The following is a 23,771-nucleotide window of genomic DNA, read 5'->3' as shown; positions in this document are numbered from 1 at the left end:
TCCTCAGCAGTTGAGTGCCACTGATACTACATTACTATCATTTTCCCACACGTCACCTTCCAAGTTCACCTACATAGTTTTAATTTATATTAATCATATCGGGAATGACATATACTGTTATAGATCTTAATTGTTATATAACTGTATATTAATAGTTGAATGAGCTGGCAATGCCCTTAAAAACAATATGAACCATTTCTAGGCAGTGATATAATCTCAGCAGAAAAATATCCAATTTTGGTCCTTACACCATAATTCTAAACTAAACAAAAATGTTATTCAATATCAGTTAATCTGGAAATTTCTAAAGCCCCTCATCAGACTAATTGGGGAGCTCCTCCCAGCAAAAACAGTATCCCAAAGGCTCACAGATTCCAAGATTTAATACTTAATTTCAGAAAGAATGGAGAAATGAGGAACCAAATGAACTATCCTCAGCTCTTAAATACAGGCAGGAAATTATAGTGAGGCCCATTGTGCTGTCTATCTGATTTGGATATAAATACATAGTTTGGCCTCGCAGCGGGTGTGCCCACGTGGACACACGTGCGCATGCATACACACACCCTTGCTGCCTCCACAGTTGGTGAGGCCTCCTCTTGGAGTCTCTGCTCCACTCAAGCCTCATGTTCCAATTGTGTCTCAGACACATCGTTTCCCGGACATTTTCCCGGGAGGCTGAGAGCCCTTCCTGCCCTAGCCCCCTCTCACCCCATTCTCCGGAGTGGCCAGGGCGGAGTACAGCTTGCAGAGGGAGATGATGCCGCTATATTCTGGGAGGGGCACCAGCTCATTGCAGTTGTCCTTCTTGAAGGTCAGCATCTTGTTGATGAACTTTTCGAACATGCGCTGAAGGGGCTCAGCCTCCACCTGGCATTGAATGAGCAGAGGCTCTGAATTATTCTGTGCACCCCCCCCAGGCCCCACTGGTTACTTCCTGCTCCTCCATCTCCTTCATACCTTTGGCCTCTTGTCCAGCCATGACTGAACGTAGGGCTTCCAGCCTAGGTCTGTGTAATCAGTGTACACCATCCCGCAACGAGACACAGTGGCTGGGGAGGCCACTGCCAAGTTCTCCACTTCGAACAGGAGAGACACCTACAGATATACTTGGTCAGAACCTTGTCTTTCCTTCAATAGTAAAAACACCCAGAATTCTGATGCCGCAAGGTGTCTCTACTGAGTACGTGTGGCAGGATGAATAAGGACCTAAGCTTTACAAATGATTTGCTTATTAAAAAAAATTAGGGCTTATTCAAGGTCATCCTTATGAGAAGTCTCTCTTCCCCTCACATTGTTTGACTGGGTAGGAAAGGGTGGGCTCTTTACAAAAGCTCATAAATTATAGCCCAGGTGCACAAGGGCGGGTCATTGCCCCATACGTCAGTGGCAATGAGGCTGCCTTAGTCTCTGCCACAGCGCATCCTGGTACACAGTTCTCTATACGATTGTCCTCAGCGTCTGTGGCAGACAGGCATCTCTTCTTTAGTCTCAGGTTGCCCTGAGTCCAGGTGTCCTCCTCCTCTTTCTTATTCCTGTAGAACTTCCTCTTTTCTCTTGCCCCTGCTCTTCCCCTTAGCCCTGCCCCAGGGCCCTCCAGTTTCCACCCCTCAACCTGCTCAGGCATTGCGATGCGCTCTCCGTTGATGAGGGTCAGCACTTTGTTATCATCCATGACGGAGTTCATGCTCTCAATCCATAGAGTGTCCACAGGGCCATCGAAAAGGATCCACTTCTCATCTGGTTTCTCGTCTTGGTAGGAGGTGGAGGAGAAGGAAACCACACCTTTGTTACCTCACCCTCCCTCCATGCTCATCTCCCTGGAGACGCAACCAGTTGCTTCCTGGGATCTCTGCATTTCCAAGCATTTTTTCCCCCCAAATTGAGTTTTCTACCCCCACACTGCCCACCCCCTCAGGAAATTCAGGCATCTGCTCTCCCCACCCCATGACCCCTTGGGTACCTGCACATGCCGTCCTCATGACACTGGACAGGACGCCATCCGTCCATTCATTTGTGTTGAGGTCATATTCCCCATACAGCTCCCCTAGGGACAGTGCCTTAGGGTTCAAAGGGAACTCCTAAAATAGACACAGGAAGGGAGTTTTGAGTTGCCGGCAGACACAAATCCCAGGCTGTCCCTTTATTTCCAGGTATTTGTATTCAGCCTCAGTCTCTCTCACCCCTCCCAGGCCGCCCTCCTGGTCTGTACTGCCCTCCCTACATCCTGGCGCCCCCGCCTGCTACTCAAGTCTTGGACAGCAGTCCCACTGCCCCAGCTCCGCACCCTGACAATGTTGAAGTTGGGCTCCCCGGCACGGCACAGGGAGGACAAGGAGGACTGGAGAATCCGCCACGAGGCAGTCTTGCCGCTGCCTGTGCAGCCCACGATCATGGTGGAGTGGCGGGAATTCTTGGTTTCATACAACTGGATGACCTTGGTGAGGGTGAACGGGGTGGGCTGCAGGCCCATGTCCCGAATCTCCTGCTCAATGGTCTCCCGCAGCTGAGAGAAGGGGAAATACAGGAAACGGAAAAAAAGGGTGAGGCATATACAGGGCTTTCAAAAGCTCCCCAATGTCTGTGAGGATAATACTCAAATGGTTTAAAAAAATGGCACCAGGGCCCTTTGCACGCTGGCAGTTGTTCTTTCCTTGGAAAGTTGGCCAATTGCAGAGTTAAGAGATTGGGCTCTGGAGTCAGCCAGTCTGGGTCCGCAGGTTTCAACCATGTGAATCTGTGTGAGTGAACTTCTTTGAGACTCAGTTTCCTAATCTGTTAACTGGGAGTCATGATAGTACTTCACCCTCAGGGCTGTTGTATTCAATAACATAGTCAACACGAAACACAATGTCTGATACAAAGTTATACAAATATCTTCTAATATCATTCAAAAAACATTTATTAAACCTCTAAAGTAGGTGCCAAGCAGTGTGCTTGGTGCTGAGAACAAATTAGTGTTCATCCCATTGCAGGGTCCCTAGTCTAGTGGGGGAGCCAGACATTAATCAACTCACCAATTAAGTTAAAAAGGAATGCTTACAAAAGATGAAAACTCTGATTCGAGAAGATACATGCATCTCAGTGTTCACAGCAGTGCTATTTACAATAGCCAAGACACAGAAGTAACCTAAATGCTCATCAACATGAATGGATAAAGAAGATGTGGTAGAAAAGAATGAAATAATGCCATCTGCAACAACATGGATGAACCTAGATATTATCATATTAAGTAAGTCACACAGAGGATTAAGTAACTCGACAGAGGATGAGATGGTAGGATGGCATCACCGACTCAATGGACATGAGTTTGAGTAAACTCTGGGAGTTGGTGATGAACAGGGAGGCCTGGTGTGCTGCAGTCCATGGGGTCACAAACAGTCAGACATGACTGAGCAACTGAACTGAACTGAAGTCACAGAGAGAAAGACAAATATCATATGATATTACTTACATGGAATCTTAAAAAATTATACAAATGAACTTATTTACAAAGCAGAAACAGAATCACAGACACAGAAGAAAAACTCATGGTTACCAGAAGGGGAAAGGGCAGGGATAAATTAAGAGTTTGAGATTAGCAGATACAGCTGCTATATATAAAATAAACAAGCACCTACTTTACAGCAAAATCACTGCAGATGGTGACTGCAGCCATGAAATTAAAAGATGCTTGCTCCTTGGAAGAAAAGCTATGACAAACTTAGATACCATTTTAAAAAGCAGAGACATTACTTTGTCAACAAAGGTCTGTATAGTCAGACCTTTGTTTTTCCAGTAGTTTTTCGTTTTTCCAGTATTCATGTGTGGATGTGAGAGTTGGACCATAAGGAAGGCTGAGAGCCAAAGAATTGATGCTTTTGAACTGTGGTGTTGGAGAAGACTCTTGAGAGTCCCTTGGACTGCAAGGAGATCCAACCAGTCAATCCTAAAGGAAATCAGTTCTGAATATTCATTGGAAGGACTGATGCTGAGTCTGAAGCTCCAATACTTTGGCCACCTGATGCAAATTGCTGACTCATTGGAAAAGACCCTGATGCTGGGACAGATTGAAGGCAGGAGGAGAAGGGGACAACAGAGGATGAGATGGTCGGATGGCATCACCAACTCAATGGACATGAGTTTGGGCAAACTCCAGGAGATGGTGAAGGACAGGGAAGCCTGGCGTTTTGTAGTCCATGGGGTCTCAAAGAGTCGGACACAACTGAGCAACTGAACAACTTTACAGCACAAGGAACCATATAAAATATGTCATAACCTATAATGGAAAAGAATCTGAAAAAATATACATATAAATATATATGTAATTATACATTATATAAAATATGTATATAATTATAAATTATTATAATTATATATACACATATATATGTGGATTTCAGAGAAGGCGATGGCACCCCACTCCAGTACTCTTGCCTGGAAAATCCCATGTACGGAGGAGCCCTGTAGGCTGCAGTCCGTGGGGTCGCTCAGAGTCGGACACGACTGAGCGACTTCACTTTCATTTTTCACCTTCATGCATTGGAGAAGGAAATGGCAACCCACTCCAGTATTCTTGCCTGGAGAATCCCAGGGATGGGGGAGCCTGGTGGGCTGCCGTCTATGGGGTCGCACAGAGTCAGACACGACTGAAGCGACTTAGCAGCAGCAGTAGCATGTGGTTTTACATATATATAAAACTGAATCACTTTGCTGTACACCTGAAACTAACACAACACTGTAAATCAACTAGGCATCAATAAAAATTTTGTGTGTGTGTGTTTTATTTTTTAATTTTTATTTTTTTAATTTATTTTAATTGGAGGCTAATTACTTTACAATATGGATTTTTTTGGAGGGAATGATGCTGAAGCTCAAACTCCAGTACTTTGGCCACCTCATACGAAGAGCTGACTCACTGGAAAAGACTCTGATGCTGGGAGGGATTGGGGGCAGGAGGAGAAGTGGACAACAGAGGATGAGATGGCTGGATGGCATCACTGACTCGACGGACATGAGTCTGAGTGAACTCCGGGAGTTGGTGATGGACAGGGAGGCCTGGCGTGCTGCGATTCATGGGGTCGCAAAGAGTCAGACACGACTGAGCGACTGAACTAAACTGAACTGAACTGAGTGGTATTTGCCATACATTGACATGAATCAGCCATAAGTGTACATGTGTTCCCCATTCTGAACCCCTCTCCCACCTCCCTCCCCATCCCATCCCTCTGGGTCATCCCAGTGCACCAGCCCTGAGCACCCTGTCTCATGCATCGAACCCGGACTGGCAATCTGTTTCATATATGATAATATACCTGTTTCAATGCTATTCTCTCAGATTATCCCACCCTCACCTTCTCCCACAGAGTCCAAAAGACTGTTCTATACATTTGTGTCTCTTTTGCTGTCTTGCATATAGGGTTATCATTACCATCTTTCTAAATTCCATATATATACATTAGTATACTGTATTGGTGTTTTTCTTTCTGATTTACTTCATTCTGTATAATAGGCTCCAGTTTCATCCACCTCATTAGAACCGATTCAAATGTATTCTTTTTAATGGCTGAGTAATATTCCATTGTATATATGTATCACAGCTTTCTTATCCATTTGTCTGCTGATGGACATCTAGGTTGCTTCCATGTCCTGGCTATTATAAACAGCGCTGTGATGAACATTGGGGTACACGTGTCTCTTTCAATTCTGGTTTCCTCGGTGTGTATGCCCAGCAGTGGGATTGCTGGGTCATATGGCAGTTCTATTTCCAGTCTTTTAAGGACTCTCCACACTGTTCTCCATAGTGGCTATACTAGTTTGCATTCCCACCAACAGTGTAAGAGGGTTCTCTTTTCTCCACACCCTCTCCAGCATTTATTGTTTGTAGACTTTTGGATAGCAGCCATTCTGACCAGCATGAGATGGTACCTCATTGTGGTTTTGATTTGCATTTCTCTGATAATGAGTGATGTTGAGCATCTTTTCATGTGTTTGTTAGCCATCTGTATGTCTTCTTTGGAGAAATGTCTGTTTAGTTCTTTGGCCCATTTTTTGATTGGGTTGTTTATTTTTCTGGAATTGAGCTGCAGGAGTTGCTTGTATATTTTTGAGATTCTTTGTCAGTTGCTTCATTTGCTATTATTTTCTCCCATTCTGAAGGCTGTCTTTTCACCTTGCTTATAGTTTCCTTCGTTGTGCAAAAGCTTTTAAGTTTAATTAGGTCCCATTTGTTTATTTTTGCTTTTATTTCCATTACTCTGGGAGGTGGGTCATAGAGTATCCTGCTGTGATTTATGTCTGAGAGTGTTTTGCCTATGTTTTCCTCTAGGAGTTTTATAGTTTCTGGTCTTATGTGTAGATCTTTTATCCATTTTGAGTTTATTTTTCTGTATGGTGTTAGAAAGTGTTCTAATTTCATTCTTTTACAAGTGGTTGACCATTTTCCCCAGAAACACTTGTTATAGAGATTGTCTTTTCTCCATTGTATATTCTTGTCTCCTTTGTCAAAGATAAGGTGTCCATAGGTGTGTGGATTTATCTCTGGGCTTTCTATTTGGTTCCACTGATCTATATTTCTGTCTTTGTGCTGGTACCATACTGTCTTGATGACTGTAGCTTTGTAGTATAGCCTGAAGTCAGGCAGGTTGATTCCTCCAGTTCCATTCTTCTTTCTCAAGATTGCTTTGGCTATTTGAGGTTTTTTGTATTTCCATACAAATTGTGAAATTATTTGTTCTAGTTCTGTGAAAAATACCTTTGGTAGCTTGATAGGGATTGCACTGAATCTATAGATTGCTTTGGGTAGTATACTCATTTTCACTATATTGATTCTTCCGATCCATGAACATGGTATATTTCTCCATCTATTTGTGTCCTCTTTGATTTCTTGCACCAGTGTGTTATAGTTTTATATATATAAGTCTTTTGTTTCTTTAGGTAGATATATTCCTAAGTATTTTATTCTTTTTGTTGCAATGGTGAATGGAATTGTTTCCTTAATTTCTCTTTCTGTTTTCTCATTGTTATTGTATAGGAATGCAAGGGATTTCTATGTGTTAATTTTATATCCTGCAACTTTACTATATTCATTGATTAGCTCTAGTAATTTTCTGGTGGAGTCTTTAGGGTTTTCTATGTAGAGGATCATGTCATCTGCAAACAGTGAGAGTTTTACTTCTTCTTTTCCAATCTGGATTCATTTCTTTTTCTGCTCTGATTGCTGTGGCTAAAACTTCCAAAACTATGTTGAATAGTAGTGGTGAGAGTGGGCACCCTTGTCTTGTTCCTGACTTTAGTGGAAATGCTTTCAATTTTTCACCACTGAGGATAATGTTTGCTGTGGGTTTGTCATATATAGCTTTTATTATGTTGAGGTATGTTCCTTCTATTCCTACTTTCTGGAGTGTTTTTATCATAAATGGATGTTGGATTTTGTCAAAGGCTTTCTCTGCATCTATGAGATAATCATATGGTTTTTATCTTTCAATTTGTTAACGTGGTGTATTATATTGATTGATTTGCGGATATTAAAGAATCCTTGCATCCCTGGGATAAAGCCCACTTGGTCACGATGTATGATCTTTTTAATATGTTGTTGGATTCTGTTTGCTAGAATTTTGTTAAGGATTTTTGCATCTATGTTCATCAGTGATATTGGCGTGTAGTTTTCTTTTTTTGTGACACCTTTGTCTGGTTTTGGTATTAGGGTGATGGTGGCCTCATAGAATGAGTTTGAAAGTTTACCTTCCTCTGCAATTTTCTGAAAGAGTTTGAGTAAGATAGGTGTTAGCTCTTCTCTAAATTTTTGGTATAATTCAGCTGTGAAGCCATCTGGTCCTGGGCTTATATGTATGTATGTATATAATTATTATATATAAATAAATTATTATAATTATATTACACATATATATGTGGATTTACATATATATAAAACTGAATCACTTTGCTGTACACCTGAAACACAACACTGTAAATCAACTAGGCTTCAATAAAGTGTTTTTTTAAATAAAAAATAAATGAAAAAATAAATAAATAAATAAACGAATGCTTATAGAACCATGACACATGTGGGTCCCAGAAGAGTGTGACCTTTTAAAATACACAGCCAATGGAACCAAATAATTTCAAACATATGCAGGATTTTACTCGTATCTCTCAAATACACTAAGAGGCCTCACTTCTACTACTTCCTTCCACTGTCTGAGAATTAGTTGTATTATCATGTTTGTGTGTATTTATGTGTGTGTATGTGTATTAAGCATCATACCCCAAGTTTTTTTTTTTAATTAAAAAAAAAAATTATCTACTTGGCTGAGCCATGTCTTGTTGCAGCACACTGGCTCATTGGTTGTGGTATGTGGGATCTAGCTCCCTGACCAGGGATTGAACCCCAACCCCCTGCATTGGGAGTGCAGAGTCTTAGCCACTGGATCACCAGGAAAGTTTCTTAATCTCCATTTTTAACAGGGTTTTCTCCTTTCCTCAACTATATTTTGTGTCCCCCAAACCAGAGACCTACTATTTTTACCCTCTAGTCTTCTGCCAAAGTGGGAAAGGGACAGCCATCCAGGGACACAGAGAAGGGGAGACCTGCTCCCGAGACAGTTTGCCTCCAATCCTTCTTATTTTAGCTACATCCCCTTTAATCAGTGGGCTTCCCTGATAGCTCAGTTGGTAAAGAATCCGCCTGCAAAGAAGGAGACCCTGGTTCAATTCCTGGGTCAGGAAGATCCCCTTGGAGAAGGAACAGGCTACCCACTCCAGTATTCTTGGGCTTCCACAAGTCTAATTCCTTTACTCAGTGGCTCAGCGGTAGAGAGTCCACCTGCAATGCAGGAGACGTGTGTTCAATCCCTGGGCTAGGAAGACCCCCTGGAGGAGGGCATGGCAACCCACTCCAGTACTCTTGCCAGGGAAATCCCATGGACAGAAGGATAGGCTACCCACTCCACTATTCTTGGGCTTCCCTTGTAGCTCAGTCCACAGGCAGGCTACAGTCCACAGTCCACAGGATTGCAGAGTCAGACACGACTAAGTGACTGAGGACTAGCACCCCCAACACCTACTTCCTACTTAACAATTCTCCCTACTTCCAGCTTCTCAGGTTTGCTGAGAGTCACAACACAAGTCACTACTTGATTCATTATTTCCTATGTCTATACTTCTGTTGTTATCACCTCTCTCATTCACCCCATCCTTCCTGGTATAGATGCCTTTTTTAAAAAACATCCCTTCAGAGTAGTTGCAGCAGGTTTTCAAAAGGAAACAAAATTGTTTTTAATCCACCTTTTTACTTAGAAGTCCTCTCTGAATATAATGAGGTTGTTGGGTTTTTTAAATTTCAAGTATATTTTTTCATTTGTAGCAATTCTATTGGTTCTTTTCAAGTCTACTCTGTTTAGAAGTATCTTGTTCCTGGATCACAGTTTCAAACTTCTCTCTTATTTCTTTAAACATACTAAATGTAGGTACTTTTAGAATTCTGTGCTGATTATTGTCCATATCTGTAGTCTTTGTGGGTCTGATTGCACTGTTTTGTTGTTCTCTGGCTTCCCTTCATGATATCTTGTTTCCTTGTTTGTTTTGTGATTTTTGACCAGAAGTTGCTCATTTTCTTAGGCTTTTACGAGACTTCTTTGGGCTTTTAAGTTGAAGTTTCATTCTTCTAGAAATAATTTGCATTTGCTTCTGCCAGTCGCTTGGGGGAGACACTAACAACCTGGAAATACTTCAAATTAAATTCTAAATTTGAGATCTGGGGGGAGTACACAGTAAAATACATGATGACCAAAAGCCATGTGAGGGCTGACTGAAGGTTAGGAAGTCTCAAAGGAGATTCCGCCCATTCCTCTCACTGCCAGTGGTCGTGACAAGCAAGTTTCTTTACTGTACGGACCCTCCTCAGTGGTGGGTTTCTCACTTTCCCACTTACTGAAGGTGTTTTCCCTTGTGGGCCAAAGTCTACGCACGACTGGGTTTTCTGTTACACCTCAAAACCCGAGCTGCTTTATCTCCTTTGCTCAGTGTCTTAAGTTCAACAAAACCTTTCAGGGAGAAAGCCAGCTTTGCAATTAATTCACTTGCCTCCCTGCTTTTACTTCCCCTCCTCATCCCAGAATTCTTTCTTTCTTGCCGGTTTAGCAATACATTTTAAAAGGTGTGTTTTTATGTTTTTATACAGCATTTTAGTGGTTTCAATGGAAAGGATCACTCAGGATATCTAAACTGCCATATTGCCAGAGAAGAAAATTCCTACACATTCTAGAATTCTCCTCCCCTGGCCCTTTCCATTCCACTCTTCTCCCTTATCAAACAGCTCCTAGCAGTCTCTCCTCAAAACTCCCTGAAAGAGGAGAGAGGCAGAGACAGAAGAGGGCCGACGGGTATAAAGTAGAAAGGCCAGTGGACCAGAGATCTCCATGAAGCCAAGGAACTGATGAGTAAAAGTCCTTGAGCAGGTGAATTGGGGCCTGGGGAGTTGAGGGGAGAATGTAGAGTGTTGGAGTACATTTGTGTCATTCACTAACCACCAGGGAGTCCCACTTTATAGATAAAGTAGCCCAAAGAAAAGGTAACCATCTTGCTCAAAGTCATAGCCAGTTGAATGGATAGCCAGCAAAGGGCAGAACAAGGCCTGGAAGCCAGGTGTCTTGTTCCCAGGACACCACAGGATCCACATTCACACAAGAGGTCAGGGAGAGTCTTGGGGATCAAATACCTTGCCGTAGTCAATGACTGGCAGCTCGATGCTGGGGAACAGATCTTGCACGATGGCGTTGAAGAGGGGCACGTCGACGGAAGTCAGCTTGGCAATATTCATATCTCTCATTGAGAGCAGCAGAACCTGGAGGGGAAAGACAGAGACTCAGGCTGGAGGAGCCAGGGCCCAGCTCTTCATTAGGCCTTTCCTCTCTAGAGGGGTGAGAAGCCAGAGCTAAGAACAAGGGAGGACTTCCCTGGTGGTACAGTGAACCAGAGTCTGCCTGCCATTGCAGAGGACATGCATCTGATCCCTAGTCTGGAAAGATACCACAGGACATGGAGCAACTAAGCCTAAGGACCACAACTACTGGAGCCCCCATTCTAGAGGCTGGGAGTCGTAACTACTGAACCCGAGTGCAACTACTGAAGCCCAGGCATGTAAAGACCGTGCTCCACAACAAGTGAAGCCACCACAATGAGAAGCCCATGCATGGCAACAAAGAATAGCTCCCACTCACCACAACTAGGGAAAGCTCGTATGCAGCAATGAAGAACCAGCACAGCCAAAAATAAATCAATAAGAAAGAAGAACAATGGATACACCCAAGCTAGTCTTGAGCAACAGGACAGGTGGAACTTGGGCAACACCAAGGAGGGCTGGAAGAGTGGGAAAACTGATTGAGGGAAAGTAAGGATGTGAAAAACTCCAGTGAAGCTGCAGAGGACCAGTGATGGTGGTGGTTAAGGGTCAAGACAGCGTCCTCAGTCTACCTCTTCATCAGACAGGTCGGGCTGCAGGCGGCGCTTTTTGCCAGCATAGCGCAGGAGGGAGGTGAGGGCACGCAGGCCGAAGTCATAGTGGTCTTGTCTGGAGAGCTGCTGCACAGCCAGCGAGTAAAGCGTGTACACCTTCTTGGCCAGAACCTGGAGGCCAAAACAGAGGAAGGAACCATCCATTTCCCCATAAATCCCTCTGCTTCATGTAGGGACAGTTACAGATACAAGAAGGTGGGTGCCTGGGCATGAAGCAACTGGGGGACAAAGGATGGGAAGATCTTGTGAATTGTGCCATCAAGGACCAGTGGTGTCATAGAGGGAAGACCTCTCTCCTCTGGCTTCTCCTGCCCCCATATCCTACTGAGAGTCAGGTACATTTCTTGTAGGATAAAATGATTGTGAGGACTTTGGGGGAGGGGGGTTTCTTGGGCCCAGAGGGTAATCATGGATGAAAAATAAAGTATTGGAGACAAGAGATAATCAGAATACCTTGCAGTTGCCAAAGCCTTCCCCAAAAAGAATGATTTCTGCAATAAGTGTAGAGTCGGGCACTACCATGGCAATTGGCCGGAACATGGATTTAAGATTGTCAGGAAGCTCTGTGCGCCCAGCATAGCCTGGAAAACAGCACCACGTATTCAGAATCCATGAAAGAGTAAGCAAAAGTGTTGATCGCTCAGTCGTGTCCAACTCTTTGAAACCCTATGAACTCTGAAACCCTCTCAGGCTCCTCTGTCCGTGGATTCTCAGGCAACAATACTGGAGTGGGTAGCCATTCCCTTCTCCAGGGGACACTGCTTCCCAAAGACCTACTTCCCCATCAATCCCATTCTCCCCATTCTCCGCTTCATCCTGAGCCCTCTCCCCAGCTTCAACTCCAAGATCTCTTCCTCTCTCATCTCGGCCCTGGCTTTTCCTACACCTCTCTGCTCTTCTTTCCTACCCCTGGCCCTTTCCTTACTTGCCGCAAGGCCCTGCTTCAGACTCAAATTACAGAGCTGTCTTGTTCCCCTCTCTCCAAGTTTCATGGATTGGGTGGGCCAAGAAGTTTGTTCAGGTTTATTCATTAAGATGTTATGGAAAAACCTGAATGAACTTTGTGGCTGACCCAATATAACTCACTCGGTGCTAATAGAATGCGGCTGACCCAATATAACTCACTCGGTGCTAATAGAAATCACAGCTGTTTATCTGATTCTTTTAGTGCGGAAGCCCTTTCCTGTTTTCTCCTAGATCCTACCCACAGAGCTGTTCCTAGGCAACAGTGATGAGAGACCCTAGGCCCTGCACTTCAGGGAGGTTCTCTCATCTGGCAAAAGGGATGGCAGATAGACCAGAACTCTAGGAGCTAGTTCAACAGAAGAAAAAAGCTAAGTACCTTGAAAGACTAGGATGACATCTATGCACCCGAGCCAACACTAATCCCTTTAGGAAAGACAGTAAAGTTGCTTCCCCTTCTCCTAGAAATGCATGTGTTCATCCTTTTCTCACACTTTGTTGCCTTTAGCAGCACTGCACTTGGCTAAATGCACTGGCCTGGGGTGGGGGAGAGGGAAGATGCGCGGACATTTGCCCCCAGGAGCCCCATCTACTCTACTCCCAGGCCCTTACCAGGGTTCATGGTGATGAAGATCCCACAGGACCACACCAGATTGATTTCAAAGCCCTCGAAATAGAAGCGGGTGAGGCCGGCAGCCAGGGCAGAGAGGATGGACAGGATCTGCTGGGCCACCACCGACAGCACCTCCACATTGATGCGGTTAAATTCATCAAAGCAGCCCCAGGCACCCGTCTGTAGTTGGGGGGAGGAGGGGCAGAGTTGCTGGGAGGAAGACAAGTGACCCCGGACTGGGAAAAACTAGAAACTGTGACTAACCTATCCTCCCCCTGAAATGTTTGGCTAGGAACAGGGGCCTCTAAAATGAATGTGTGCAAGTGTGCATGTGTGCGTGTGTGTGAGAAGGGGCTATTGTAGTTTTGTAGTTTCTGGCCAAAACTTTCCATCAGACAGGAAGGATCTAGGAGAATGCCTGAGAGTCATGGGTAGGAAAGAGAGCAGGGTAGGAAACTTGTGGGTGTTGAGCGCCCCCAGCATGCACTAGTTCTCTTACTGAATCCTTACATAACCTTCTGATTTTGCAAATAAGCAAAGTGAAGCTCAGGGAAACGCAGGGACTTCCCCAGTTGTAAGACCTAACTGAGGTGATGCAGTGTCATCAGTTACAGGGCACTGAACCAGATCTGGGCTTCAGCTGATTTTCTGAAACTAAAAGATATGGAGGGGGCCTCCTGGCCAGGCTGGCAGGATGCTGACCTGAGCCAGGCCTGAGTACATCCGGCCCATGGACTTATAGTCCAGGCCCTCGGAGCAGTTGACCACGATAACGTATATGCCGAGGGCCTTGCCCAGGTCCTTGACCGTCTCAGTCTTCCCTGTGCCCGCAGGACCTTTGGGGGATCCACCTCGATGCAGGTGCAGGGCCGTGGTCAGTGTCATGTAACACCTGTGAGTGGAGGACAGGATTCAGGCCAGACTCCTAGAAGCCTTGGCTCAGCATTCACTGGCCCCACCCCAAGCACCCTATTCATTCCCCACGGCCGACCTGTCGGTTAGGGGGGTGATGACGAGCCGGCCAGAGTTACCCAGGTACTCATAACCATACTGGAACTGTGTGTTGGTCTGACGGATCATACAGTCATCGAGATCCTGGGAAACAGGGCAGAGTAAGAGAGAGGTGGGCATGGAGGGAGAGTCAGGGCTGTGGCTGAGAGGGGGGCTGGAAGCATCAGGGAGAAGACTGGGGGCTCCGTTTAGAGTTGGAAGGAGGGATGGGTATACAGCTCAGATGGAAACTGGCAATTGCACTGCACGTGTCTAGCCCAGTCCATGGCAGCAGCTGCTGATTAAGGAACACTTAGAGTGGGTATTCCCTGGAAACATGGCTCTTGCCATTCCTGATGTGGCAGATCCAAGAGAGAGTTACCAGCTGGATTAGGGTGATGGGAGAGGACTGAGGGCTGGGCTGAGATATTACTCTTTAGAGAACATGAATTTCATCAAAGCGTCAGTATCGGGTTTAGGGTACGAGAATGGGAAGCTGGCCCTTTGCACCTTCTCCCAGTAGAAGCGCAGTTGGCTGAGCCAGTCGAAGGAGCTGACATCCATGAGGCCACTCTTATAAAGCTTCTCCAGCACATCCCGGGCGTGGACTTCTATAGTCACCAGGGCCACAATTTTAAGGCGCATGATCTTGGTCAGGTTCCCCCTGATGGCCTCAGAGTACTTATTCAGTATTGACACCTGTGGAATGAGGCAGGGGAGAAGGTGGGCTGAGCCACCAAACCCTAATCGCTTTTGTCCCAGCCTCGTTCTTCCAGCTTTGATGCTGACCCCACCGCCACTGCAGTTCCTGACCCTCAACTTCAGCCCAGGGAGACATACTTCTGACCCACCTGACCTCTCCTCGCTGGACATCTCCCATAATGCACCCCATTCTGACCCCTTCCCACCAGCTCATTGCTAATTCTCACTCCAATTGATCAGCCCCTCCTTCCAGCTCTGACGCCAGGCCCTTGTCATTCTGGTGGTGTTTCCCCACCTGCTTTTTCTTCATGACCTTGAGGATCTTCTTGTCTGCCCGCTCCTTAGCTGTCAGCAGGCACTTGGTAACGTCGGCTGTCCACTGGATCTGACTGGCGGTGATCACCATCTGGGGCACGTATGGAGGCTCTATTCCAAAGGCCCATTCCTGGCCACCCACACAGCCCAGCTCCCATATCCTGGCTCATTCGGGACCAGGTGCTTCCCCTCTCAATACGCTTGACCTGTTCTGGAGGGTGGACATGGGCCTAAGTTAGGAGCTAAGAGTCCAGCATGCAGGCTTCTGGGTCACAGCCCAGGACAGGGGGCAGGACACCTGCCTTTTGGGTGACTCTAGACTCTGTCTTTACACTGGCTGCTCCCTTGTGGCTCCGTCCTCCTTGTTCCCTCATTTCTACTGACCCCAGCTCACCTGGCCAGCCCACTCCTTCACCCACTTGTCCCTCTTGTTGAGAAATTTCTTGAGGGCCAGGCGACAGTTCCGGAGAAGGTCCCGGAGGGTCACCCTCATGGTCCGCTCCACATCGCCAAGCCAGGACTGGGGGGAGGCGAGAACAGGATGGCTGGGCCTTGGGGCCAGAGTAAAGAGTGCCCAGAGCAAAGGTGATTGGGAAGGAGGACCCCGGGGCTCTGGGGCCCTAGAGAAAAGCGGAAGCTGGGTAGTGGCTGGCTCAAATCCCTGAGGGGGATGGAGACCGGGGTCAGATGGACTTTCAGGAGAGCATGGTGGAGGTTAGAGTTTTAGGCATGGCAGGTGGGAGGCACAAAGTGACTAAGGCCCCTTCACAGAGATGGTCTCTCCTTATAGAGCCAGCAAAGTTAGAAGAACGAGCTTTCTTCTTAGTCCCTGGCCACAGCTCACCTCCACAGGCCCTTCCAGAAGCACTGGGTGGAGGAAATCGATGTATTCACCGTCACCCGAGAACATTCCCAACGCTTCCCATTTGCTGCCGGGTCCCCCAACCTGCAGAAGCAGGAAGCTGTTGAGCCCTTTGGGGGTCATTTCTGCTCCTCCCACCTCCCCCTCTATATTACCAGTTCTAGAAAGTTCTGTCCCAGATGCCCAGAATCATTACTATCCCCCTCCTCTTGGAGGGGCATGGTCTCCTCGGAGGCCATGAACTCACTGATGTCACCATCCCTCCCCCACCCTCCTGCCCGTCGTGGCCACTTCCACGAACCTTCTGCATTCTCAGCAGTTTAATATTGTCAAAGCATTTTTTGAGGTGTGGCTGCACAGCCTCCGGATTGCGGGACTGGCCCAGAATCTCCAGGAGGTCATCATTGGACAAGAAGTAGAAGCGGGGGAAAATATGGCGCTTGGTCTCTAAATACATATCCAGGGACTTCTGGATGTCTTCAAGGATTGTGTTCATTTCTATCAACGTGTCCAGGAGGCCTGGGGAGGAGAACAGTGAGTGACATTGGTCATGGCCCTTTTACCATTGCCCTGAGTAGATATGGAGCCTCCAACCATACCCACTCTGCCAGCTCGTGAATGCTGGGGTGCAGACTGCCATATGGTTTTTGGAAGCAGAGAAGTGTCCCCTAATCACTCTTTTCCCATCCTCCTCATGAACTCATTATTAAGTGTTCATTATACACTATGGTACATATTATACATTATAATTAATTATGCATATGTGATTCCATTAATATAACTACATATCCCATCAGTCTCTTTCCACCAAAGAAGTGGGGACTCTGCCAGTCATCCCAAGAGCTTCTGAAAGTGAGAGACTGTTCTGCCCATAAACAATTCAGCAAGTTAAATCATTAGATTTAAATACACATCACACGTGCACAATAAAAAAGGTCCACCATCACTGGGACTGCCGGTGTTCCTCGTGATAGAGTGAAAAGAGTACTAGAGGAAATTCCCTGGAAGTCCAGTGGTTAATACACTGAGCTTCCATGGCAGGGGGCACAGGTTTAACCCCTGGTCATGGAAGTAAGATCTGCAAGCTGCTGCTGCTAAGTCTGCAAGCTACATGGTACAAAAAAATAAATGCACCTGACTGGGAGGCAGATGTGGGTCTTTCATTAATTAGCATGTCAGTTAACCTCAGGGAGGTTTTACCTCTTTGTAAAATAGTAATAAGATCCACCTCAAAGAATAATTCAAGATATAAAATAAACTGTGTTCACATCTATAGGTTCTCAATAATGTTAGTTTCCTCCCAGAGTTAGATTTTGATTGGCTTATCCCCTGGTCTTCCCAGTTTCTAGCTTTATGAAGAAACTATGGATGCCCTAGAGTCTGAACTCCAAGGTGACCCTCAGGCCTTCTAGGACAGGGTCTACAAGCCATTAGAGCCTTTGAATGACCACCTGAGAAGCCCCTGGAGACCACAAGGAGACCTGGTAGCCATAGACAACATGGGTATGTTCTGTGTGTTCAACCAAGAAAGAGTGTTGTTTTCATGGCTCTGCTTATACATTGACTTAACAGTAGCAGTATACATTCTTCTAAAATGTAATTATGTCAATTATCTCAAATATTATTAATAAAAATTCAAGTTCTCACTCAATTTTGCACATCCTAATATTTATATATTATCAGAGTAATTGAAATAAAGTGTTTTTGTGTAGAGTTAAGGTTCTTGGGAAAATTTTTCAATTGTTAGATTGGCCCAGGCAAATAAACAGGTCCTCCGTATCCCCTGCCAAAACTCTTCTCAGGCTATCTACCCGCGCATCCATTGCCCAACCTGACTTTCTGGTTCTTTACCCCTATTGACCACAAATAACCAGACCTCACCATGTATGCGTACATCTCCCCCCATCTCCTTACCCAATCCCCATGTCTACCAAAGTGTCTACATTAAAGACTAGTTCTATTAATAACAAACCAATTAAAGTCAAGGTAATAACAATAGCGCCTAGTAACCAAAGATTTTCTCTGTGCCATTTAATGGGATAAGTGCTTTATCTGCATTATCTCATTTACCTACATCATCTGATTGAATGAACCACATAGAGAAGAAGAGTGATTCCTTAATCAGAGTTTTTTGAGACACAGTGCTAATAACAGCACTACCTTTATGCTAGACACTGCACTGAGTGCTACACACTCCTTTATTATCCTCACAAAGACCCCAAGAAATAGCTATCATTAACCCCTCACTGTGGGAATTCCCTGGCAGCCCAGTACTTAAGACTCCACACTCCCAATGTTGGGGCCACGGGTTTGATCCCTGGTTGGGGAACTAAGATCCTACATCTTCCCTCTGGCAGGGCCAAAATAAAAGGTAAAATAAAATACACTCCCCGCCCCTGACACACACACACATATACTACAGGCAAGGAAGCTGCAGTATGGAGGAAACAAGCTGCCTGAAGGCATGCAATCAGGAAGGCAGGATTTTGAACTCAAGTCTGTCTCATTCCATTTTTCATCCTCTTCACTGCTCTACTGTACTCTGCTCAAATATGTGTTGAGTTTAATCTACAGAACTACTATGTAATGCTTAGGACAGTTGGGTACAATGGTCAGTCTTTCAGTAAATGAAGCATGTGGGGCCTCCGTGGTGGCTCAGTGGTAAAGAATCCACCTGCCAATGCAGGAGAGATGGGTTCGATCCCTGATCCAGTAAGATCCCACAAGCCAAGGGGCAACTAAGCCCCTTCGCCACAACTACTGAGCCTGTGCTCTAGAGCCAGGGAGCCACAGCTACTAAGCCCTTGCGCCTACAGCCTATGCTACACAACAGGAAAGTAGCCCCTGCTCCCCACAACCAGAGAAAAGCCATGCAATAATGAAGACCTAGCATGGCCAAAAATAAATAAAATTCTTTTTAAAACTTAAAAAAAACATGAAGCATGTGGCCATGACCTCACACACACAGAGCACCCGCCGAGGCTGTGTCAGGGCTCAGACCTGGATAGTGGGTGCTCCGGAGAGCATTGGGGTCCTTGTTCACCCGGTCCATAATGGCCTTCCAGTTGCCATTGACTTGGTCGAATAAGCCTGATTCATTGGGCAGCTGCTTCCGGATGTCCTCTCCCAGGAAGATGTTCTGAAGGGCCAATAAAGGGTGTGAGAGGCTGTTTCCCATACCCTCTCCACTCTCTGCTCTCTGTGCTTAGACCAGGAGAGACAATCAATGAAAGAGAAGAAGCATCAGAACCAAAGGGTGAGGGGGTCCCTGGTGGCTCAGTGGTAAAGAATCCACCTGCCAACACAGGAGACACGAGTTCGGTCCCTGGTCTGGGAAGATCCCACATGCCACCGAGTGACTGAGCCAGGGAGCCATGACTATTGAACCCAAGTGCCCTAGAGTCTGTGCTCTACAGTAAGAGAAGCTGCTGCAATGAGAAGCCTGAGCACCGCAACGAGAGAGCAGCCCATGCAGCAGTGACAACTCAGCACAGCCAAAAATAAATAAATAAGTAAAATTAAAAATAAAAATAAAAAAAGAACCAAAGGGATGTCTAGGCTCTAGAACCAAACTTGGGATTGGGAGGCCAGGTATATGGGTTCAATAAGAAAAATGGAAGGAGAACAAAGGCTTTTCAAGGAGGAAGCTGAAGATGAGAGGTAAGAGCTCAGGGTCAGATGCTTAGGTCCTAGATGAAAAGTGGCTTTAGAGGTGGGACAATGGAGCTGATAATAGGGCAACTATCTAGATCCTCTGCAAAGAAAGGAGCCAAAACAGGATATAGGGAGAGCTCAGGTGGTGATCCTAACCTCGAGGTACATCCACTGACGCTGCACTGTGAGCACCATCTCAATCACTTCCAAGATGAGGGAGAGGCAGCGCTCCCAGTGGTCCACATCTTTCTCAAAGGCCTTGACAAAGCGAGATGCCTTCATGGTAGACAGAGCCACCTGGTTATCTTCCAGGGCCTGGAATACTTCTTCTGTCCCTCTGGGGTGAAAAGTATCAGAATCATAGTCTATCCCCACCTGCCAAACCTGGTCCCCACTCCGCAGCCCAGGCCCCACAGCCTTGTCCACCTGAGTCGGTGATGGCCCTTATCCTTGTAGGGCACTATGTCAAGCTGAATCACATCCCAGGTCTTGGCAATGTTCTCTAATGCCTGTGGGGGACAGATCAATCAGGTATTTAGTCCCCAAGGGTAACAGGAGCTGGGAAGGACCCTTGGATCATGAAAAGCTGGAAGCCTTTGCTCCAGAAAGCTGAGGAAACAGGGGAGTATGGGAGAGTACTCTGTCATACCAGTTCTATAGCCAGCTCTTTGGTGGCTGAGGCAGAGATCTCCCCAATTTTCTCTACATGCTGATCCATCCCCAGCTCCACGATCTGCTCCAAGGTGAAGCTTTCTGATTCCTGATCAAACTCACGTTGGACCTCATCCCTGACCTGATCCCAGTGCCTGTAGCCGGGGACAAAAGGTCAGATCAGCTGGGGACAAAAAGTCAGCAAGGCCTACCAGGAAGTGTGAGCATTGCTCCCTAGCTTTCTTCCATTGGGATGTTATGATTCCGTGCCTTTATTAATCCGAGATTCAACAGATATTTCCTAAATAGGCTCTAAGATCCCGTTTTAGGCACTGTGGGGAATACAGAGATTGAGCTGCTGACTCTAGAAAAGGAGTTCAGATGGATGATCGCAGGTTTACTAGAGATGAGGTGCTGGGCCAAGTGCTCTACATGAGGCATTTCATTTTCGTGGTCACTCTATAAATGTTATTCCATTTATAGGTGAAGAAATTGAGGCTTAGCGAGGTTAAATAACTTAAGCAAATAAAGTGGTTAGGTTATAGTTTATCGTATAATAGATATTAGTGAAGCGCTGCCAAAAACATCATGCTAGAGGCAATATAAAAGAAGTAAAACTATTTACTCCTAAATGGATATACAATTATTAAAACACCACATATGAAATAGTCTATGCTAGCCTCAACAGTTTCAAAATCCTCCTCTATAACATGATAAGTTCCAGATGCATTAAAAGAATTAAACTTGAGAAGCAAAATTATAAAGTATGCGAAGAGAGTACGGAGATACTGCATTGACAGCTCTGGGATTGCGAGGGCCTCTTAAGGCACAAAAGTAAAAACCCTAAAGGACAAATGTTAGATTTGGACTACAAAATTCAGGCTTTTGTGGGACAGGAGACATAAAGTAGACCTATGATAGACAACATAAATTGAAAGGAGACAGAGGGGAAAGAGCCAAGAAGGCCAGAGAACCCAGAACAGTGTGACAGGGGAAGGCAATGGGCTCTTGGGAAGCCTCCTTCAGGGTGTGTGTTGGTGGGCAGAGGAGCAGAGCGAGGTGGGAACGCGATGGAGGGAACAACCGGGAGAACCAGGCCAGGACAGACCAGGGTGTGAGGGGCAGCCTCACCGCTCTCGAAGGGCAGGGTTTCGCAGGTCCGAGATGAGCGGCATGGTCCTCTTGAACTGCTCTATTTTGGAGCGAGTGGTTTCAATAATTTCCCAGTTTCGGTCCTGAGCAAAAGCAAAAGACATCAGGAGACCTGCCCTCCTTTCCAGCACAGCCCGCCTTCCTCAGTCTCCTGCCCGCGGCCCTCCACCCTCGCCTCACACACCTTGTACTCTTTGGCCAGTCTAGTGAGGCGGCGAAACAGCCCATGGGCCATAGTCTCCATGGCCTCTGTCTGCAGGGTCAGGAACCGGCCCACCTTCCACTGGTTCCAGTTTTCCTCCCAGTCTCGGGTGATTTCCCAGACTTGCTGCAGCGCGTCCAGCTCCTTTGGGGCCCAGACCAGACGGGTGACAGAGTCAGGCAACTCCCACCCTCCTTCTCCCTGACAAATGCCTCCTCTCATCCTCAGGAGATCTTCCCTCCCGGCAAAACAGAGTTGCCTCCTCCTCAGTTCACACTTTTTTCCCCACTCTCTTGCTTTAAGAGAGCCTCAAGGAACAAGCACTTGAAAAGATCCTCAATGCCATTAGTCAGTGAAGTGAAGTTGCTCAGTCATGTCCGACTCTTTGTGACCCCATGGACTGTAGTCTACCAGGCTCCTGTGTCCATGGGATTTTCCAGGCAATAGTACTGGAGTGGATTGCCATTTCCTTCTCCAGGGGATCTTCCCGACCCAGGGATCGAACCAGGGTCTCCCGCATTGTAGACAGACGCTTTACCGTCTGAGCCACCAGGGAAGTTCATTAGTCAGTAGGGACATGCAAATCAAAACCACAGGGAGATATTTCACACCCACCAGAATGACTAGGGCCAAAAATAAAGGGAGAAGTGTTGACAAGGATGTGGAGAAATAGGAACCCTTGTATGCTGCTGGGGGAGCATAAAATGGTGCAGTTGCTGTGGAAAACAGCTTGGAGGTTCCTCAAAAAGTTAAACACAGAGTTACCATGTGATCAGCAAGTCCACTCCTATGTCCATACCCACAGGAATTGGAAATGGGAACTCAAACATACGCCAAGTACAGGCATAGTCAGAGTAGCACTCCTTACAGTAGCTAAAAAGTGGAAACAACCCAAATGCCCATTGACAGGTTAATGGATAAACAAATGTGGTAAATCCATACAATGGAATATTATTCACCCATAAAAAGGAACGAGATACTGACCCATGCTGCAGCATGGATGATCCTTGAAAATATTAGACAAATGTAAGAAGCCATACACAAAAGTCACATATTGCATGCTTCCATGTATACGGAATATACAGAATAGGAAAAATCCATGTTCAGCTGACCATTAAAAACCATAAGGGTGAGGGACACCAACCCTCTATGCAGTGGAAAATTTGTGTGTAACTTATAGTCCGCCCTCCATATCTGCAGTTTATCTACAGCCACAGTTTCCCAGCTGTGGATTCAACTGCACAGCATGTAGTATTACAGTACTTACTACTGTAAGATATCCATGTATAGGCGGGCCTTATCTGTTCAAACCCAGTGTTGTTAAAGGGTCAACTGTACATAGAAAATAGATTAGTGGTCTACAGGGGCTGGGGGAGAGGGAACGGGATGGGGTATGATTGCTAAAGCCTTTCTCTGGGGGGTGATGAAAATATAGTAGAATTATAAGTGATGGCTGTACAACATCGTGAATGTACTGAATGCCACTCAACTGTTCATTGTAAAATGGCTCTTTTGCTACCCGAGTTTTACCTCTATTTTTTAAAAAAGCTTCTCGTGCACCCATCTTCCTGGTCCCAGGTGTTTTTTGAGGCCCATGGGACCCCTTCTCCTGCCCCCTACCCCGTCTCCTGGGTCACCATGAGGGCCTTGCTAGGCACACCACCTTCTCCAGGTTCTGCAGGTCCTTGGAGGCTGGCTGCTCAATCTTGAAGATGCCCAGGTTGGCACGGAGGAGGTTTTCTTCCTCCCGCATGGCGTTCAGCATGGCCCGCACGTGGGCGATCTGCTCCAGGGCTGCCTGGTGTCCCACATTGCTGGTGAAGGGGCCTGTGGGGTGTCCAAGGTGAGGTTCAGATTCTCACTTAAGGCCAAGGTCCTCTGAAAGGCCATTGTGGCTCACCTACCTCTTTGTGTATAAATCTCACTTCTCTCTTCCCACAAGACACGGAAAACAAGAGGGGACCCGTTGAAAAGAATGCATTGAAACTAACTGTGGCTGGAGAGTCAGTAATGAGTGAGATGAAAAGGTGGTGTAAGAAAACTGGAGACGTGAGCAGGGCTGCTGCCTTCCAGCCAAAACTCAGTGACAACAGGTGTATCACTGACAGCAGTCCCTGGCTCTTTCCCTTGTTTGGCACTTTCCTGGGACCCACACTTTGAAAGACTGGGTCAAG

The 23,771-nt window shown here is 46.2% G+C and overlaps 1 protein-coding gene across 1 annotated transcript in view; it reads right to left on the bottom strand.

Moving 5' to 3' along the window:
- The window catches only part of DNAH2 (dynein axonemal heavy chain 2), a 108,426-nt gene that overhangs the window by 38,276 nt on the left and 46,379 nt on the right, over nucleotides 1-23,771 (bottom strand). The window contains exons 24-46 of the mRNA XM_027518474.1: nucleotides 23,261-23,424; nucleotides 21,580-21,741; nucleotides 21,375-21,478; nucleotides 20,242-20,398; nucleotides 20,019-20,101; nucleotides 19,749-19,929; nucleotides 18,939-19,077; nucleotides 16,240-16,457; nucleotides 15,921-16,022; nucleotides 15,471-15,596; nucleotides 15,057-15,167; nucleotides 14,570-14,758; nucleotides 14,061-14,164; nucleotides 13,772-13,961; nucleotides 13,069-13,249; nucleotides 11,947-12,074; nucleotides 11,452-11,604; nucleotides 10,697-10,822; nucleotides 2,288-2,506; nucleotides 1,964-2,081; nucleotides 1,616-1,752; nucleotides 961-1,098; nucleotides 712-870 (exon numbers count right to left, since the gene is read on the bottom strand). Coding sequence (XP_027374275.1) covers nucleotides 712-870; nucleotides 961-1,098; nucleotides 1,616-1,752; nucleotides 1,964-2,081; nucleotides 2,288-2,506; nucleotides 10,697-10,822; nucleotides 11,452-11,604; nucleotides 11,947-12,074; nucleotides 13,069-13,249; nucleotides 13,772-13,961; nucleotides 14,061-14,164; nucleotides 14,570-14,758; nucleotides 15,057-15,167; nucleotides 15,471-15,596; nucleotides 15,921-16,022; nucleotides 16,240-16,457; nucleotides 18,939-19,077; nucleotides 19,749-19,929; nucleotides 20,019-20,101; nucleotides 20,242-20,398; nucleotides 21,375-21,478; nucleotides 21,580-21,741; nucleotides 23,261-23,424 — 3,389 coding nt within the window. The remainder of the gene's footprint in view (nucleotides 1-711; nucleotides 871-960; nucleotides 1,099-1,615; nucleotides 1,753-1,963; nucleotides 2,082-2,287; nucleotides 2,507-10,696; nucleotides 10,823-11,451; nucleotides 11,605-11,946; nucleotides 12,075-13,068; nucleotides 13,250-13,771; nucleotides 13,962-14,060; nucleotides 14,165-14,569; nucleotides 14,759-15,056; nucleotides 15,168-15,470; nucleotides 15,597-15,920; nucleotides 16,023-16,239; nucleotides 16,458-18,938; nucleotides 19,078-19,748; nucleotides 19,930-20,018; nucleotides 20,102-20,241; nucleotides 20,399-21,374; nucleotides 21,479-21,579; nucleotides 21,742-23,260; nucleotides 23,425-23,771) is intronic.

Source organism: Bos indicus x Bos taurus, chromosome 19 (assembly GCF_003369695.1).
Source record: "Bos indicus x Bos taurus breed Angus x Brahman F1 hybrid chromosome 19, Bos_hybrid_MaternalHap_v2.0, whole genome shotgun sequence".
NCBI classification, from domain to species: Eukaryota; Metazoa; Chordata; class Mammalia; order Artiodactyla; family Bovidae; genus Bos; species Bos indicus x Bos taurus.
The sequence above is the reverse complement of the archived record's forward strand: the minus strand, read 5'-3'. Positions and strand labels throughout refer to the sequence as shown.